The 20,587-nt window shown below is 41.0% G+C and overlaps 1 protein-coding gene across 4 annotated transcripts in view; it reads left to right on the top strand.

Moving 5' to 3' along the window:
- Positions 1–4,981: 4,981 nt before the first annotated feature.
- The window catches only part of NNT (nicotinamide nucleotide transhydrogenase), a 93,333-nt gene continuing 77,727 nt past the window's right edge, over positions 4,982–20,587 (top strand). The window contains exons 1-3 of one of the 4 annotated variants that reach the window (XM_060009516.1): positions 4,982–5,170; positions 12,844–13,047; positions 18,089–18,318. In XM_060009516.1, the coding sequence (XP_059865499.1) occupies positions 12,897–13,047; positions 18,089–18,318 (381 nt within the window). In that variant the 5' untranslated portion in view covers positions 4,982–5,170; positions 12,844–12,896. Of the gene's footprint in view, positions 5,171–5,454; positions 5,573–5,635; positions 5,879–12,843; positions 13,048–18,088; positions 18,319–18,349; positions 19,756–20,587 lie in introns of those variants that run through there. The other 3 variants (XM_060009517.1, XM_060009518.1, XM_060009519.1) reach the window with 3 other exon arrangements.

The following is a 20,587-nucleotide window of genomic DNA, read 5'->3' as shown; positions in this document are numbered from 1 at the left end:
CATATGGTCATCTTATTTTTGATAAAGGAGGCAAGAATATACAATGGAGAAAAGACAGTCTCTTCAATAAGTGGCATTGGGAAAACTGGACAACTACATATAAAAGAATGAAATTAAAACACTCCCTAACACCATACACAAAAATAAACTCAAGATGGATTAAAGACCTAAATGTAAGGCCAGACACTACAAAACTCTTAGAGGAAAACACAGGCAGGACACTCTATGACATAAATCACAGCAAGATCCTTTTTGACCCACCTCCTAGAGTAATGGAGATAAAAACAAAAATAAACAAATGAGACCTAATGAAACTTAAAAGCTTTTGCACAGCAAAGGAAAACATAAACAAGATGAAAAGATAACCCTCAGAATGGGAGAAAATATTTGCAAATGAAGCATCTGACAGAGGATTAATCTCCAAAATATACAAGCAGTTCATGCAGCTCAATATCAAAAAAACAAACAACCCAATCCAAAAATGGGCAGAAGACCTAACTCGACATTTCTCCAAAGAAGATATACAGATTGCCAACAAAAAGGATGTTCAGCATTACTAATCATTAGAGAAATGCAAATCAAAACTACAATGAGGTATCACCTCACACCAGTCAGAATGGCCGTCATCAAAAAATCTACAAACAATAAATGCTGGAGAGGGTGTGAAGAAAAGGGAATCCTCTTGCACTGTTGGTGGGAATGTGAATTGATACAGCCACTATGGAGAGCAGTATGGAAGTTCCTTAAAAACCTAAAAATACAACTACCATAAGACCCAGCAATCCCACTACTGGGCATATACCCTGAGAAAATCATAATTCAAAAAGAATCATGTACCACAATGTTTATTGCAGCTCTATTTACAATAGTCAGGACGTGGAAGCAACCTAAGTGTCCATCAACAGATGAATGGATAAAGAAGATGTGGCACATATATACAATGGAATATTACTCAGCCATAAAAAGAAATGAAATTGAGTTATTTGTAATGAGATGGATGGACCTAAAGTCTGTCACACAGAGTGAAGTAAGTCAGAAAGAGAAAAACAAATACTGTATGCTAACACATATATATGGAATCTAAAAAGAAAAAAAAAATGGTTCTGAAGAACCTAGGGAAAGGACAGGAATAAAGACACAGACATAGAGAATGGACTTGAGGACATGGGGAGAGGGAAGGGTAAGATGGGATGAAGTAAGAGAGTGGCATGTACTTATATATACTACCAAATGTAAAATAGATAGCTAGTGGGAAGCAGCCAGATAGCACAGGGAGATCAGCTTGGTGCTTTGTGACCACCTAGAGGGATGGGATAGGGAGGGTGGGAGGGACATGCAAGAGGGAGGAGATATGGGGGTGTATGTATATGTATAGCTGACTCACTTTGTTATAAAGCAGAAACTAACACACCATTGTAAAGTAATTATACTCCAATAAAGATGTTAAAAAAAATAAAATAAATAAAAAGTTAAGTATAAACATGTTAACTGCTGTTATGGAGTTTATGATCAAGTAGTTTGACAATGGTAACTGTGTAATATATAGTTATATTTTTTTAAAAATTGAAGAAAAATTCAATTAGGTTGAGTATTAAAAAAGCAAAGAAGTTTATAGGAAAATTCTTCTAATTATTAATAAATAACTTTCACCTGAATTTCCGCCAAATAATTTGAACTTTCACTTTAAACTCAAGAGCTAGTAAATCTACCCATGTTAAAAAAACAACAAAAACCCGTCTTTACATTTTGTACCCTTAAACACACAGACTGCCCCTGTAGTGGGTTGAACAGTGTCTCCCCAAAATTTGTGACTACGCTTATTTGAAAATACAGTCTTTGCAGACATAATTAGTTAAGGATCTCATCCTGGATTCAGGGTGGACCTTAAATCCACTGACTGATGTTTTCGTAAGAGGAAGAAGAGGGAGATTTGGGCACAGAGACACACAGAGAAGGCAGAATGTGAAGAGGAGGCAGAGATTGGAGTGATGTGTCTACAAGCCAAGGAACACCAGGGATCGCTGACAACCAGAGGCTTTCTCCGCAAGCTAGGAGAGAGGTATGGGATATTTTCTCCCTCAGAGCCTCCAGGGGAATCAACCCTGCTGACACTTTGATTTCACACTTCTGGCCTCCAGAACTATGAGAGAGTATATTTCTGTCATTTTTAAGACACCCAGGTTGTGGTAATTTGTTACGGCAGCCCTAGGATATTAATATAGCTCCTACCCCTCACCATTTCCCCAGGTCCCCAAAGATATCATTAAATAAATAATTTTTTGTATTCATTAAAAAAAACATAGATTTTTATCACTGGCACTTACTACATGGAGAGAACAAAGGTGTGCTTAGAGCTGGTGTTTTAGATGCTTACAGTTCTCAATGCAAACTTGTTTTACTGAACTTAAATTGCCAATTATTTAACTTTGTGCTGGCTGCTTATTGTCAGTTCTCCTCTATCCTCTTCCAATTAATGTTGATTAGTGTAAGTTCATTCAGTCAGTTAATATTTGCTTCCTACAATCAAACACACTTTTGATTGGTCTGCCTGAGAGAAGCGGGCTGAGACTGAGGTTAGTGATGGTTGCTTCAAAACCTGTCAAGTGTCTGTATAATTAAAAATCCCCAGAGTCTAAGCATATCACCTCATTGGAGTTGTTTACTTTTTATAATTACTTATAAAAGGGAAGTTTGAAAAAACAAACTGCTGATAACTGTTTAAAGTAATAACCACAATGAAAACACATTAAATTGACCTGTTCTCTGGCCTGGTTTTAACTAGATGCAGGGTTTTGGTAACATGTTATCTTTAGAGTTCGGTTTCTGATCACACATTTCCTCAGGCTTAGCCTACATTTTGATTTTTGGCTATTGGGCACCTCTGTGGTTTGAGGCTTCAAAGCTGACTCTAATGGTGTGTCACACTCTTCTAAAGATTTAAATCTTTTTTGCTTTGGATAGATTAGGACTAAATATTAAATAATATCTTTAAGCATTTGTGTGTACAAAGTCTCCTAAATTTTAGAGGGTTTAAGTTTTGATGTGTATCTTGCTTTAAAAATATATTTAAAATTAAAATGTCCAATCACAGAACAATCTGTAATGAAAACTTGCATATATGTGAGAAGTACTGTTCTAAGTGGGGTTGAAGGCTGAGAAGGCCAAGGAGGAAGGAGCAGATATCAAAATGGACAAAGTCCTCACCACCTAATAGGGGATACAAAATCTTTGCAAAAATTTTATACAAGACAGCGTCTAAGATTCAGAAGCAACTAACTTAAAACACACTTTTGGAAATACTCCTATTTTCTTTGGTAATTCCTATGACCATATTGTAATTATTATGTAGGAGCTTAAAGCCTAAAACAGAATCCTCCAAATGACAAATGTTTTCATCTGGAGCAATGCACTCAAATTATGTTGGACAAATGAGCAGAATGAATTTTTAAAATTACCATATACTGGGCTTCCCTGGTGGTGCAGTGGTTAAGAATCTGCCTGGCAATGCAGGGCACATGGGTTTGACCCCTGGTCCTGGAAGATCCTCCATGCCGCGGAGCAACTGAGCCCACGAGCCACAACTACTGAAGCCCGCGTGCCTAGAGCCCGTGCTCCGCAACTAGAGAAGCCACTGCAATGAGAAGCCCACGCACCGCAACGAAGAGTAGCCCCCGCTCGCCGCAACTAGAGAAAACCTGTGCGCAGCAACAAAGACCCAATGCAGCCAAAAATAAATAAATTTATGAAAAAAATAAAATTACCATATACTTACTATTTAACAGAAAAAGTGAAAATCGATATATCATCTTTGGATTTGCTGTCCAGTCACATAATCACAAATTAAATCAAATTAAATAAGGCATTGAGCATTTATTTAAGCCAGGGTTTCTCAGTCTTACCACTGTTGAAGTTTGGGGCCAGATAATTCTTTGTTGTAAGGGGCTATCCTGTGTAATATAGGGTGTTTAGCAGCATCCCTGGCCTCTACCCATTAGATGCCTCCCCTTTCCAGCTGTGATGACCAAAATGTCTCCTGACACTGTGGGATAAAACTGTCCCCAGCTGGGAACCACTGTTTAAGCCTTGGGAGAGAAAAGAAGCAAACCCCTGCTCCACCCTCCAACACATGTTTTAAACCTACCTTAGTTTTTTCCCCAGTTTTATTGAGATATAGTTGACACACAGCAATGCATATGTTTAAGGGGTACACCATAATGATGTGACTTAGGTATATTGTGAAAGGAGCTTAGTTTTAATCCTTATCAACTACTCCTGCCTTACTGTACCTGCAGTATCTTGAAATTGTTTCTACGGTTGCACTTATCACCGTTCATTATTATTTTAAAACATGAGGCTCTATCCTTTCCTGTCTGTGAATTCTTCCAGGACAGGAAGAGTGTTTTTACCTCGTCTGGATGCAGTGGAAGTCCTCAACTTGTATGACCTTTTGTGTTGGTTAAAGACAAGAAAACTTCTCAAAATAAGGGTTTCCCTGCAGTTTATTTCTTTTTAAGGATATGGAATATGTTTGCCTCATGCCTTTGAGATTCATAATTTTTAACTCATCTTAGATATTTCAATTAAAGTAAAAATGCAGTGACCATACTGACACTTCGTGATGATTCAGCTTTGGGTAAGTGAACCAATTTATACTCTCTACCTTATTATTCCAGCTTTTAATCAGAAGACACCTGCAGACTAAGTAACACAAGTCATTCCGTTTCAGCGTCCTTTAGTTGTTTTGCCGAAATGAGCCCAGGCCTGGTCAGGACACTTAACGTCCACCAAGGGCGCTCTCCAGCCCCTGGATATTAATACGAACAGAAGCACACGACTTTCTATGGGCGTGCCTAGGAAGACCAGTCAGCAGATGTGTGTTAATTTTGGGGCCTTGACTTCTTCTCAGAGGAATTTAACTCCACCCTCCGTCCGGAATGGAAAAACAACGCCCCCATTCCCGCCCTTCACCACCTCCTGGCCTCCTCCCACTTGCCTTTTAGAAGTTCTGATTTTTCCTAGACAGCTAGAGGAAAGTCAGGTACCAAAAGTGGAGTTCTGTTATTTCATTTGTTCTGGTGGGACACTGGAGAGGCGATCACACTTTGTAACTGGCTCTCCAGGAGAGGACCAATGTAGCCCTGGGAACTTCAGCGCCTGCGTTGGGCTCCAGGTTTGATTGACAAGCACGGGCCGAGGGAAAACGCGGGAGGGGGGGCGGGTAGGCCACAGGTCGAGCCCGGGACAAAGAGGTTTTTGGCTGCCACCAAGGAGAGGGAAGTGTTTCTTGGGGTAACTGGCCTTTGTGCGCTAAGGGGCATTTCGTGAGGTTTTTTCATTCGGAGAGAGGGCTGGCGGGCGGGCGGGCTGGTGGAGGCGGCCGGGCGGGAAGAAGGGCCCGGCGAGGAGAGGGCGCTGGGCCGGGGTGGGGGCTGTGCCGTCGTCACGTGGCCGCAGCCACCACCGGCTTGGGGCTGTTCTTCCGGGTTGGAGGCGCCGCGCCGCGGGGCTGGAGCCCAGGTCTGCCAGCGCGGCGTCCCCTCGCAACCCGCGGCCGCCCGGCCTCCCTGCCAAGGTGAGCGTCAAGGCGCGGGCAGCCCGGGCGCGCTCCTGGGGCGCAGCTGGGGAGGGGGCTTGGGGCTGGTCCAGAAGATCCCGGCGCCCGCGGAGAAGGAGATCTGTCAAGGAGCCGAAGGGGGCGGGGTCGGCAGTGACCCCTGCACGTGGTGGACCCTCGGGAGCCTTGGGCCGGGAAGGAGAACAGTGCCTCGAGGGCCCCCTTTCTTGTCTCGAGCGGGGGCGACGTGGAAGCAAGTGCGGGATGGTGGATTCGAAAACTGCGTCTTCGCTGAGGGCAGGGAACGAGGTGTCAGCTGTGCAGGTGCAGATTTTGGAGCTGTGTGGGGCGGCGGGAGTTGTACGGGGTTGTTTCAGGTTACAGGATGGAAGAAGGGAAGGAGGTCATAGAGGACTCTTGGTACGTGGTGCACCCAGAGAGGTGGCACCTGGACCCTCCGAAATTGTGCTTGAACCCGGAGGGAATTTGGGGTGGGTGACTGGCTGGAGACACAGTTGGTGTCGAAAGTTGTGAGTGTATGTCGGAGGCGGGCTGGTGGTGGTCGGGGCATGCCTCTATTGGGCCAAGAGTGGGGCCGGGGTTGGCAATGCGGGAGAGACAGCGGAGGGGGCAGAGCTGATTCGAACTCGGGAGGCGGAATGACTATTACGCCGCCTCGGCCAATCGGCTTCCGGGGAACGTTATAAATAGCGGTCCCGGGCAGCTGCCAGCAGGGTGGCAGTTTAGTTGCAGAGGGAGGAGCTGAACCCGTGGCTTTGGGCAAAGTCACGCTGCCTGCCAGTCTAAGCTTTTGTAGGGTATTGTGTCCTTGGTTGGTATGTCTCGTTTTAGAAGTGTAACTTGTTTATTAAAGTTGCAGGCGTCCTTTATTCGCCCTCTGGTGCAGGGAAGTCCTTAAGGAATCTGTAAGGAGTCTTGTAGGACAGGCTGTGTTAGGAACGGTGAGGCTTGTGAGCTTTAATTTAAAATATTTCTCTCTTCTCCAGGGCACCCTTTTACTTGCAAACTTTGGCTTTTTTTTTTTTTAATTGAATGGACAGTTTAGGATTGCTTTCTTATTAGCAAGCGTGCTCAGGCTGCTTAGCTTTGCTGATGGAATCACTTTTCCACAAAGCTACATAGCATTTAATTTTTTTTTTTTTTTTTGTGGTACGCGGGCCTCTCGCTGTTGTGGCCTCTCCCGTTGCGGAGCACAGGCTCCGGACGAGCAGGCTCAGCGGCCATGGCTCACGGGCCCAGCCGCTCTGCAGCATGTGGGATCTTCCCAGACCGGGGCACGAACCCGTGTCCCCTGCATCGGCAGGCGGACTCTCAACCACTGCGCCACCAGGGAAGCCCAGCATTTAATTTTTAAAGGAAATTTCCTGAAGTTTCTTGGAGAATGTGTTCATAGATCCCCAGGCTTCAGGTTACCTAGCCCTAGTTATTCATTCACTCAGTCAAACAATACTTGTTGATTTCCTCTATTTTGTGCAAGGCACTGGGCCAGAGGTAATAAAGTGAACACTGATAGCAATGAAGATACTGTGTCCTTTTAATCCTCACAATAACCCTATATGATAGGTGCCATTATGATTTAACCCATTTTAAAGGTGGTGAAATCAGACACAAAGAAGTGACTTGCCAGGGTGACACAGCTAATGTGTTGCAGAGTGGGGCCTTCCAACCAGGAGTTCACCCTCTTAGCCTCAATACTATCCTCTCTCAGGCGCTTGCCTCCAAGGATTTTAATCTATTAGGGGAGATATCTACCAAAATAACTTACACTAAACGGCTGTATGAATGCCATACTAAAAAAAACAGTTTTTTTTCCAATTTTGAGTTGTTAAGTTTTTCTCCATTGCTTAAAAGCCATAGAAGACATGGATAATAAAACAGCAAAGAGCCTTAAAGCGAAGATAGGGGAAAATGTGACAATTAAGATGGAATACAGTTGGCTTTTGAATAAGGGCCCTCTGTATCTGCCGTTGCTCCCCATCCGAGGATTCAGCCGACCACGGACTGTGTATATTGTAGTAATGTTAATATTTACTGTTGAAAAATAGCTGCCTAGGAGTGGACCCATGCAGTTCAAACCCCCGTTGTTCAAGGGTCAACTGTACTATCTTTGATGTTAACAAGTCCTAGGCTGTGATAGCATGGTTCAAATATTCTCTGAATGTCTTTCAGGGTCATTTTTATTTTATTTAGGCTTAGTGACATTTACAAGTAGTCAGGGCTAATTTTCCAGGCTCCAGGCCATGAAATAGGACTTCAGCTTTAAAGCACTGCAAAATCTCATCTAATCATAAAACTTATAGAGCCTAATGGGATCCTACAAAGGAGCTTTCTTGTGCTCCTTTTATAGATGAGCAGACTGGGGTGCTGAGAGATTCAGGTCAAACAGCGAGTGTGTGGCAGGCTTAGACTATACCCGGCCTGTATTCTAGGCAGCTTTGTTCTTTTGCTGATGAGGTCTGGCTAAGCCTGACCAGTGAGAATGGTGGTGGTTGGGGAGCTGGGATGATCCAAGAAGAGAAACTAGGGTAAGTGGGGAAGTTGGGATAGGACTAGGTCCTTGGTAATGGTAGTTCAAAATCTCCCTCAAGACAAGAATTATATTTTTATTTTTAAATTAAATTTAATTTTTTTATACAGCAGGTCCTTATTAGTCATCAATTTTATACACATCAGTGTATACACGTCAATCCCAATCTCCCAATTCATCACACCCCCACCACCACCCCCCTGCCGCCTACCCCGCTTGGTGTCCATACGTTTGTTCTCTACATCTGTGTCTCAATTTCTGCCCTGCAAACCAGTTCATCTGTACCATTTTTCTAGGTTCCACATATATGTGTTACTATACGATATTTGTTTTTCTCTTTCTGACTTACTTCACCGTATGACAGACTCTAGATCCATCCATGTCTCAACAAATGACCCAATTTCGTTCCGTTTTATGGCTGAGTAATATTCCATTGTATATATATACCACATCTTCTTTATCCATTCATCTGTTGATGGGCATTTATGTTGCTTCCGTGACCTGGCTGTTGTAAATAGGGCTGCAGTGAACATTGGAGTGCATGTGTCTTTTTGAATTATGGTTTTCTCTGGTTATATGCACAGTAGCGGATTGTTGGGTAATATGGTAATTCTATTTTTAGTTTTTTAAGGAACCTACATACAGTTCTCCATAGTGGCTGTATCAATTTACATTCCCACCAACAGTGCAAGAGGGTTCCCTTTTTTCCACACCCTCTCCAGCGTTTGTTGTTTGTAGATTTTCTGATGATGCCCATTCTAACTGGTGTGAGGTAATACCTCATTGTAGTTTTGATTTGCATTTCTCTAATTAGTGATGTTGAGCAGCTTTTCATGTGCTTCTTGGCCATTTGGAGAAATGTCTATATAGGTCTTCTGCCCATTTTTGGATTGGGTTGTTTGTTTTTTAATATTGAGCTGCATGAGTTGTTTATATATTTTGTAGATTAATCCTTTGTCTGTTGATTCGTTTGCAAATATTTTCGCCCATTCTGAGGGTTGTCTTTTCATCTTGTTTATGGTTTCCTTTGCTGTGCAGAAGCTTTTAAGTTTCATTAGGTCCCAGTTGTTAATTTTTGTTTTTATTTCCATTACTCTAGGAGGTGGATCAAAAAAGATCATGCTGTGATTTATGTCAAAGAGTGTTCTTCCTATGTTTTCCTCTAAGAGTTTTATAGTGTCCGGTCTTACATTTAGGTCTCTAATCCATTTTGAGTTTATTTTTGTTTATGGTGTTAGGGAATGTTCTAATTTCATTCTTTTACACGTAGCTGTCCAGTTTTCCCAGCACCACTTATTGAAGAGACTGTCTTTTCTCCATTGTATATCCTTGCCTCCTTTGTCATAGATTAGTTGACCATAGGTGTGTGGGTTTATCTCTGGGCTTTCTATCTTGTTCCATTGATATATGTTTCTGTTTTTGTGCTAGTACCATATTGTCTTCATTACTGTAGCTTTGTAGTATAGTCTGAAGTCAGGGAGTCTGATTCCTCCAGCTCTGTTTTTTTCCCTCAAGACTGCTTTGGCTATTCCGGGTCTTTTGTGCCTCCATACAAATTTTAAGTTTTTTGTTCTAGTTCTGTAAAAAATGCCCTAGGTAGTTTGATAGGGATTGCATTGAATCTGTAGATTTCTTTGGGTAGTATAGTCATGTTCATAATATTGATTCTTCCAATCCAAAAACATGGTATATCTCTCCATCTGTTGGTATCATCTTTAATTTCTTTCATCAGTGTCTTATAGTTTTCTGCATATAAGTCTTTTGTCTCCTTAGGTAGATTTATTCCTAGGTATTTTATTCTTTTTGTTGCAATGGTGAATGGGATTGTTTCCTTAATTTCTCTTTATGATCTTTCATTGTTAGTGTATAGGAATGCCAGAGATTTCTGTGTATTAATTTTGTATCCTGCAACTTTACCAAATTCATTGATTAGCTCTAGTAGTTTTCTGTTAACATCTTTAGGATTCCCTATGTATAGTATCATGTCATCTGCAAACAGTGACAGTTTTACTTCTTCTTTTCCAATTTGGATTCCTTTTATTTCTTTTTCTTCTCTGATTGCCGTGGCAGGGACTTCCAAAACTATGTTGGATAATAGTGGCGAGAGTGGACATCCTTGTCTCGTTTCTGATCTTAGAGGAAATGCTTTCAGTTTTTCACCTTTGAGAATGGTGTTTGCTGTGGGTTTGTCGTATATGGCCTTTATTATGTTGAGATAGGTTCCCTCTATGCCCACTTTCTGGAGAGTTTTTACCATAAATGGGCATTGAATTTTGTCAAAAGCTTTTTCTGCATCTATTGAGTTGATCATATGGTTTTTATTCCTTAATTTGTTAATATGGTGTATCACATTGATTGATCTGCATATATTGAAGAAGCCTTGCATCCCTGGCTCTTTTGTGGGCTAATGGCGGACGCTGGGAGGGCTCATGCCAAGGGGTACTTCCCAGAACTTCTGTTGCCGTGTCCTTGTTACCATGGTGAGCCACAGCCACCCCCCCGCCTCTGCAGGAGACCCTCCAATACTAGCAGGTAGGTCTGGTTCAGTCTCCCATGGGGTCACTGCTCCTTCCCCTGGGTCCCTATACACACACTACTTTGTGTGTGCCCTTCAAGAGTGGAGTCTCTGTTACCCGCTGTTCCGTCGAAGTCTTGCAGTCAAATCCCGCTGGCCTTCAAAGTCTGATTCTCTAGGAATTCCTCCTCCCATTGCCGGACCCTCAGGTTGGGCAGCCTGACGTGGGGCTCAGAACCTTCACTCCAGCGGGTGGACTTCTGTGGTATAAGTGTTCTCCAGTCTGTGAGTCACCCACCTAGCAGTTATGGGATTTGATTTTACTGTGATTGCACCCCTCCTACCGTCTCATTGTGGCTTCTCCTTTGTCTTTGGATGTGGGGTATCTTTTTTGGTGAGGTCCCATGCCTTCCTGTCGATGATTGTCCGGGAGCTAGTTGTGATTCTGGTGTTCTCGCAAGAGGGGGTGAGAGCACGTCCTTCTACTCCACCATCTTGGTTCCAAATTCGAAGAATTATGTTTTATATATCTTTGTATCTCCCTCAGTTCTTGGCATAGATTCAGTGAATGTTTCCAATGGGTGGCTGAATTCTGAACTTATTTGCTCTCCATTCCCAGCCATGAATAACCGTAGAAGTGACCTGTGAATGAATGAGGAAGGTACTTATTGACTCAGGAGTGCTTTAGGACTGCGATGAAATGACATATATGGAAATGCTGTGAAAATATAAAACCTTCTATTTGAATGCAAAGAATTATTCACATTTTTGATTGCATGCCTGAACACATCTTGCATGCTCCCTCTTCCTTAGCTTTTCTCATAGTATTCTCTCCTTCTCAAATGCCTTTGCCTTCCTTTTCTTAGCCTTGTAGAAGGACATGATCTCCTTTGATGCCTGGAACTTTGGATTTGTGTTACTCTGCTTGCCGTGTTATTACTTGTTGACTTTTCTTATCTCCAAGTCTGTGACCTATTCCAGTTTAATTCTACAGATGCTCCTGACGGCTGTGCCTCTGAGACTCAGCCCTCAGTACATGTTTGTTGAATTAAAGGACATCTTAAGAATAAGCCCCACCTGGATCGCGTACTTCTGTTCCCATTGTTGCTTTCTGGTGTTTGTAGGAAGTTGCTTCAGGGAGTTGTGGCAGTAGTTATGACATAAAAAATGAGTTAGACCCTTCTTCCTCTGGAGGCTGGAAGTATGTTTATGGAGTCTGCTGGGTTTGGGTGCTGGACCCCAGGAGGGACCGCATGATGGGGCAGAGCCTGAAGGCATAGTTAGTGGAGTTAGCTGAGGTTGATTGATGGAGTTCCAGGTCCTCTACTTCTTCCCATTTTTGAAGGAAAGAGAGCATTGGGAGTCAGAGGGATGGGGGGAGTGCCTTCTATGTACCCCTGGGGATCTGCCACGGAGGGTGGTGGAGGTAGCCACTGAAGCCTCAGAAACAGCAAAGGTCGATGACACTTCACCTAGCTCAGTTAGAGCTGGCAAAAACTGGCCACTTGTGGGAACCACTGAGAGAATTCCTAGTTATGCCCACATCTGCAAGCACAAACCTATGTGATAAGGTTAACCATGGAATTTTTCTTTCTTTTTTAAAATCGGAGTCATATTCCATGCATGTTTAATTTTCTTGCGATGTACACCCAACAAACATGAATCTATCATTCACTCAGTCAGTCTGGGTTTGGGGGGGTATCTCACAGGATGAATATCCTGAGGCACTGAAAAGTATGTGGGTGTTTTCTGTATAGCGTGGTGGCTAAACAAGTACTACTGTATTGTACAGTATTTTAGACAATCTAAGGGAAATTACTGGTAATTTTGAATTTATGCAATTTTTGCTGGACAAGCTGACTTAGACAGTAACTTTCATGTAAGATGTGACTGGACTTTATAGCATTTTTTTTTTTAACTTTCCAGCTACATTAAGGATCAATTAGACTTATGTGACCTAGGCTTGGAATTGAATAGTGAGTTTATAGCTACAATGTAAGTGGGAAAACGGATTCCAAGTTTTAAATACCTGAGTTAGAAACAAACTTTTGAAGCATCTTCTGTAAGTAAAGGACTTGGCAAATAAATTCATTGTAGATGCCCACATTTAACTGTTATTTTCCAACCTCTTTGAATTAGCTTTTTTTTTGTTTTTAATGTTTTTGATGCACGAAAGGCAAAGTATGTCTTTCTCAGCACAGAAATGTTTCGTTTTCTTTCCTTTAGTGATTTACCTTCAAGGAAATTGGGAATTCAGAAAGTTGGGAGCTCCTGTGAACATGGCGAACCTACTGAAAACAGTGGCGACTGGCTGTTCCTGCCCTTTCCTTAGCAATTTGGGGTCCTGTAAGGTTCTACCTAGGAAGAAGGATTTTTTACGAACATTTCATACTCATCAGGCGCTGTGGTGTAAAGCCCCTGTAAAACCAGGTAAAGTCTCACTTCACGTCATAGGAGCCAATAGATCTCCTGATGATAGATAACATAAGGCATGCAGTTTTACAGCCCTGTGTTTGACAGTGATCATTTTGAGTAAAAAACGAAATGAGTGCTTTCTTATATTTTCCATGCATGGAAGTTCCTGACTGTCAGTGCTAACAGAAAAGAAAATATAATAGAAAAAAAAATGTCAAATCAGTTGAGTTGTAGCCGAGAAACTATTGCTCATAGTATCCATTTCTCCTAGCAGCTCTTCCTCTTTCCTGGTCGGTGTTGGGGAATTGTACATATATGGCTCAGCTATGCTCAGGAATTAGGAACTAGGTGTATTAATTGATCTGCATTAATGTTTCTTGATTTAGTAAATGGCAACTTCATCTCAGTTGCTCAGGTCAGAAACCTTGGAGACATTCCAGATCCGCATAGTAGGTATAGGTCAGCTCTACCTTTTATCCAGAATCGCTCCTCTTTTCACCATCACCACTGTTATCATCCTGGTCCAAGCCACTACCATCTGTCACCTGGATTATTGCATTAGTCTTCTAAGTGGTCTCTGCTTTCTACTTCTGTCCCCGACAACAGTCTGTTCTGTACATGACAATGAGAATAATCTTTTTAAAATGAAAGATCATGTCACTCTTCTATTCAAAATTTGCAACTAGCTTCCTAGGTCACACAGAGTAAGAGCTGAAGTCTTCTAGTGGCCTCCAAGGCCTTCCTTGCTAGGAACCTCACTTGCTTGTGTTCTGGGGTGCAAGCCAGAAGGAGGAGAGTGTCAAAGGGGAACCTTCTAAGCTGAGTCAGATCGTTTTAGGCATCTTGCCCAGAGACCCTCCTAGCACTCTGTCTACACCTCATTGGCCAGAACTCAGACAGGTGGCAATATGTAGCTCTAAGGGAGACTTGGCCATTTAGTTTTTTTATTCTGCATGGCAACATACTCAAATAAAAATAGCATTCTGTTATTTTTAGGGGAGGAACAGCGTGGTTATTTGAGAGAAACCAGAAGTCTTTGCCAAATAGAATAATTCCCTTTTTGTTTGTAGGACTATTTGTACATTAAGGCCGCCTAAACTGCTAGGTTTTTTGAGTTTTTTTTTTTTTTTTTGCGGTACGCAGGCCTCTCACTGCTGTGGCCTCTCCTGTTGCGGAGCACAGGCTCCGGACATGCAGGCTCAGCGGCCATGGCTCACGGGCCCAGCCGCTCCGCGGCATGTGGGATCTTCCCAGACCGGGGCACGAATCCGTGTCCCCTGCATTGGCAGGTGGACTCTCAACCACTGCGCCACCAGGGAAGCCCCAAGGTTTTTTTGAGTTCTTATGTCTGCCTTTTGTAGACTTCACAGCTCTTTTCTTGTTCTCTCATGACAAGTCACTATTGGCAGGGTACCTGCCTCTGAGAGCCCTCAGCCTTATCTTCAGATTTTTTTAAAGTGTTCTGAAAAGCCAGATTATCCAGTGTGATAAAATTGTGTATAAAGTAAAAGCCAATAACTACATTGAGCACATGGGAATTGTCCTTGTGAGTGAAAGCGCGGACTTCAAGATCTCTATATCAACTATGCATAAGACTTTTTTTGTTTGTTTAACTTCTGGTTCTTGACTGTTTCCTAGATAATTATTTTTTACCTCTAAAAGATGAGGGTCCTATTTATTCCGTAATATAACCACACTTTCATTACCACATTGAAAAGCATGAAAAGTAATTTCAGTCAGTATTCATATTTTCTCAATTTTTTCTTTTCTTTTCTTTTTTTTTTTTTAACAGTTGCTTTGTTCAAATGGTGATCCGAACAGGGTCCGTGTGTTGTATTTGCTTGCTTGTCTCTTAGGTCTCTTTTGGTCTGTATGTTCCTCTCCTCTGTTTTCTTTTTAATTTATTTGTTGAAGAATTTAGTTCTGTAGAATTTCTCACATTCTATCTAGGTTTAGCTTATTGAATTCCCTTGGTATTATTTAACCAGTTTCTCTGTCGCTTGTATTTTCTGTAACATTTAGCTAGAGCTAGAGGCTTGATCAGACCCAGGTTTGCTTTTTTTGGCAAGTGTACTTCATAGGTGATGTTGTGTACTATCTGTTGTAGCACATCAAGAAGATTCATCAGTGAGTTTAGATGCTGTCAGTGTGATCCATCTATTGTGAAGTTCTCATCAGTTTTTCACTCAAATGCTGTAGCAGTCATTTGATGATCATTAAGTAAATCCGTGATTTTTATCAGGGGCTTTAAAATGGTGATATTCTATCATTTTATCTTCATTTATTAGTTAGAATTTTTCTATTAAAAAATCTTTCCCTGTATTACGTCATCCCTTGGTATCCATGGGGAATTGGTTCCAGGACTTCCCGTGGATACCAAAATCTGCAGATGCTCAAGTCCCTTATATAAAATGGTGTAGTATGTGCACATAACCTCCACACATCCTCCTGTACACTTGAAATCATCTTAGGTTACTCATAATGCCTAATACAATCAAGTTTTGCTTTTCAGAACTTTCTGGAATCTTTTTAATATTTTTGATCTGTGGTTGGTTGAATCCGTGGATACGGAGGGCCAACTGTATTTAGTCACTCTGAGATTGTACTGGAAGGGTGGGTAGATGTTTGATTATTTTCCATTATTTACTAGTTTTGCTAATCAGCTGGTTTTCTTATGTATACATTTTCTACTTCTGCTGTAACAGATGATCACAAACTTACTGCCTTCATATAACACAAATTCATTATTTTACACTTATGGAGGCCAAAGTCTGAAATGGTTCTCACTTCCAGAGGCTTTAGGGGAGAATCTGTGCCCTTGCCTTTTCCAGCCTCTGGGGACTGCCTGCACTCCTTGGCTCATGGCCTCTGCCTCTGCCTTCCAGTCCAGCAGGATAGCATCTTCAAATTATTCTTTGACTCTGACTCTTCTGCTCCCTTCTTCCACATTTAAGGACCCATGTGATTACATTGGGCCCACCCAAATAATCCAGGATATTCTCCCTGTTTCAAGGTCAGCTGATTAACAACCTTAATTCCATCTGCTACCTTAATTCTCCTTTGCCATGTATTGGATTCTGAGGATTAGGACATGGATATATTTGGGAGACCATGATTCTGCCTATCACACCTTACTTTCTCCAGAGTTGACCAATGAAGATTTTAGAAAATATTTATTTATTTATTTATTTTTTTGCAGTATGCGGGCCTCTCACTGCTGTGGCCTCTCCCGTTGCGGAGCACAGGCTCCGGACGCGCAGGCCCAGCAGCCGTGGCTCACGGGCCCAGCCGCTCCGCGGCATGTGGGATCTTCCCGGACCGGGGCACGAACCCGTGTCCCCTGCATTGGCAGGCAGACTCTCAACCACTGCACCACCAGGGAGGCCCAGGAAATATTTATTTTTTGGATTTTGAAACATTTATTATTATCCTGAACTCATGGATTTTAACATCTTTAGATGTGTTTTACTACATTGCAATTAATTATCTTTTTGATGCTCAAATTGGCTCATATTTGGCCAGCGGAAGCCCTTTGAGGTTGGATCCTAAATCCTTTTGATACGACTTCATTTGTCTTTGGTAGGACCTAGATAATTTGAGGTTGTCAGATAAGTGAACTCCAGATTAGTTTATGTGATTTAATTTTGCACATTAATTCAAGATATTTGCCAGCTTTCAATTATTTTCCTCCCTCTTCTTTTAAGTAGAGAGCAAGATTCAGCATATGTTTGCCTTTGGCCTACTGTCAATTATTACTGCTTAAACAGTGTGGGATCTAAGACTGTATGTCCAAATGCAGCTATTTTAGGTTGATTTAGTCTCTCTAAGGTCTCAATAAATTACTCTGTAGAGATAATTTGATTTATCTTTTTATTATATATATTCAGAGTTTAGATTGCTAGAGTGGGTTTTCTAAACTTTAGTAAAACTTATATAGAAGCAGACGCTCTTCATTAAAAAAAAATATCTGTTTGTGTCCATATATTGAGTAAAACAACAGAAGAAACTAGTCTACTTTAGCTAAGTCTGGTCTGAACCATATATAAATAATTTAACTCTGTGTTATACAGGTTCTTTTGTGTTGCAGGCAACACAATCACATCATGTTATATTTTGTGATGAGGGTTTATTTTTATTTTATGGATTCTTGGGAAGTATGGGAGCCCGGGAAACCCTTCATCTACTTCTTGGAAAAGTGGGATGTTATTCTGGATTTCATAGCCATGACTCCTCTGCATGTCCACTACTGATGTTTCTACTGTTGTGGCTGCTGACCTCCCTTTGATTATCTCATGGCTGTGTTTATGAATAGCTGCTGCACCCTTCTACTCTCTTTGTCCTTTTTGGTGGGTCTTGCATCCAAACTCCCTTTGAGAGAACCTGATTGGGTTGGATAGTCATTGGCCAACATGGAGTGTCCTCAGGCAGAGTTCCTGTATAAGTCATCTCATGGGCTGCTGGTTTTCCTTAGGTCTGGCCTGTAGACTGTTATCTCTGACCCAGCTGCCCAGCCCTGGTCTAATCAGTTGTGGCCAAGAATGGAAGGTCTTAAGATACAACACTGGGAAATCTATGAGGAATTGCCTATGGCCAAATTGCCAAGAAAAGGACTTTGGGTGTGGCAGGCCATCAAAGTGTCTAGTGTAGGATTGTTTTTCAAAATAGTTAATTACTTCTGTCTTCTTTAAAGGTAAAGACCAGGAGACCATAAACCTGAGAGGGTTAGTTAGATGAGTGGGGTTAGCCTGTTGAGTGGCCTTTCAACGTATTTTTCCCTAAGAATAAGCTAAGCTAGTTACAGGCCTTGAAGAGAGCCATTTGGTTAAATAAAATATTTGGGTTTTCAGGAGAGTGGATATAAAAATTTCTAGTCATCTTATCAAAAAAAGTAAAAAAATTATGAGTATGAATCAGGAACACCATTTTGAACAGCAACCTGTATGTGCAGTATATTTTGAACAGACTGCCCATTTCTGCTTTCTGAACGGTATTATTAAAACACTGACTTTTGGTGGTGGTATTTACCAAATTTTTTTTTTTTTTGTCTTTGTTGTAGGAATTCCATATAAGCAACTGACTATTGGGGTCCCCAAAGAGATTTTCCAAAATGAGAAGCGAGTGGCATTGTCTCCTGCTGGCGTTCAGGCCTTGGTCAAGCAGGGTTTTAATATTGTTGTGGAGTCGGGTGCTGGCGAAGCTTCCAAGTTCTCAGATGATCACTACAGAGCAGCAGGTGCCCAGATCCAAGGGGCGAAGGAAGTGCTGGCTTCTGATTTGGTGGTCAAAGTAATTATTCCTTTCCCCCTTCCATTTATGGCATGCTGACTTTTCTAAATCTTCTTGTAGAAAGATTAAATTACCTCTTCTATGCTTATAGTTTTCCATACTTTCAAATGATGCTTTATTTCTCAAAGAAATGGTTGCATGTTGTGAATATTCTTCATGTTCCAGTAGAACTTTTATCAGGCAATGTGACCTATATTTAACCATGAGAAAAGGAGAAGTGATCTTCCTTTTTACATTTGCTATGTGGAAATGCCCTTCTTATTGCCTAGGGAAAATTTGCAGTGCATGGTTCCTATATGTCCACAATACCCTCAGGTGAGTGTTTAACTGCTTCTAGAATGGAAAGGAGGCATGGAACTCCTCCTGGGACCGAATGTAGAATGATCTTCTGATACCTTGAAGGAATAGTGATTTAACTGACGTAGGTACTATTTCTAGAGAGGGAGGACTATTCTGGAAAAAGCAATGTTACAAATAAAAAAGCAATTCTTTTACTTAAGATTTTACTTAAAATCTTAAGTAAAAAATCATGTAGAGAAAAGAGAGACTGTATCTGAACGTTAACTTAAATCCTAAGCCTTCTGTAACCAAGGCAAGTAAGGAAGTATGGATTAAATAAGCATGATTATCTGGTTAAAATAAGCTGCTTGCTTTTTCAGGATAGACCCGCTTTTTTCCTACATTAATTTCTAAGGGGAACTCAATCACGTCGTTTTTTTTACATACAGTCCACTGAATAACTTGATAGGGTCTTAAATCATGTTTTTTGCAGAGACACAAAACTTTTCTTCTATAGAAAATTAATAACAATATGATATGGAGATAAATAGTAATTCAGTTTAAGTTTTTAAGTGTTTAGGTATACTGATACTTGGTAATGTAACTTGGTATAATAAAAGAGCTTAGAGAAAATAGAAAAATGAGTATAACCCATTGTAATGTATGTTATAGGGACCAAAACCTTTTGAGATGTCCCACAAAAAAGGATTAGTAGGGTGCACATAAGTTTTAGAAACGCTCTGTGTTCCTTTTAGGGATTCACAATGTGTATGAGCATGTTAAATGCACTGAGAAATCCTATAATATAAAAACTTAAGTAACCTTATACTCGTACTAATAAACTACTTGATCTTAGGGTCTCTTTTTTGAGTCAAGTCTATTAATATCCTGAGGAACTAGAGACCCAAAAGCACCTTCAGGGAAATGTTCTAGTGGCTTAACTCGCTCAGATGTCAACAGTCTCAGCTGAGCATTTGATAGGGGCCAGGAGAATTAATTCAAAGTTGTCCTCTAATTTTTATTAAATCTATATTATAGATTCTCACTGAGGAAAAATAGACCTTGTCAGAGAGTCTTAATTAAAGTCCAGAACCTAAAATCACATGCATCACCAGATCAACAACTGAAATGGGAATAACAGATAAAGGTGTCTCATAGGTAAATTGAGATGAAATGCTGTGAAATGACAGTATTGACCCAGTGTTTGTGTTTCTGTTTCCTTTTAAAACATAAGTCTCAGAGTTGTTTTTCTTTTTCTGTGCTTACTAGCCTAAAAGCACTATTGCTGCAAATTGGGAGCTAATGAAATTATATACTTTAAGATTGATTTTAAACAGGGATGTGAAACACATTTTAAAACACCTTTTTAAATGGAATTTTAAAAAAGTTGGCTTGAAAAAGTGGACGTTTGAAACTTTCAAGCATGTGCAGTGTGTGTTCATTGACTGATACTTAACAGAATATATTGTAGCTTTTTGCTTAAACCCAATTCAGTAAGGCTACTAGTTTGAGTTGTGTTCATCTATAAATATTCTTCTGGAATTTTAAGGTGACATAAATTGATACATATTACCATGGATATTTTAGTTTATGTTGTTCTTAACTTCTCACCACTCCAAATGTTTGTGCTTGCCAAAATTAACAAGAGTTGATTCTTTGAACACACAACAAAAACTTCCTGCCTGTTTATTCTAATATGTCTTAATTTTACCAGAGTAATAGATTTTGGGAGAACAGGTTTGTTGTAGAACCTACATATTTTTTTACTGCTCTACCTGTCATTATCAAACCTGTCCCAACACTATTTCCAGGTATGTGTGCTCCTTACTCAGGACGAGGTCATAGGTTCAGTGAGATGATCGGTGGCATAGATCTTTGTGTGCTTTATTTTGTTTAGGAATTGAGTCAGAAATTTATTGCTGAGAGATGACTTCTGGAGTGTTATTTCAATCATGGCATATTATTTTAATTGTTTTGTTTACTTAAAAAT

The sequence above is a fragment of the Delphinus delphis genome, chromosome 3 (genome assembly GCF_949987515.2).
Source record: "Delphinus delphis chromosome 3, mDelDel1.2, whole genome shotgun sequence".
In the NCBI taxonomy this organism is placed as follows: Eukaryota; Metazoa; Chordata; class Mammalia; order Artiodactyla; family Delphinidae; genus Delphinus; species Delphinus delphis.
The sequence above is the reverse complement of the archived record's forward strand: the minus strand, read 5'-3'. Positions and strand labels throughout refer to the sequence as shown.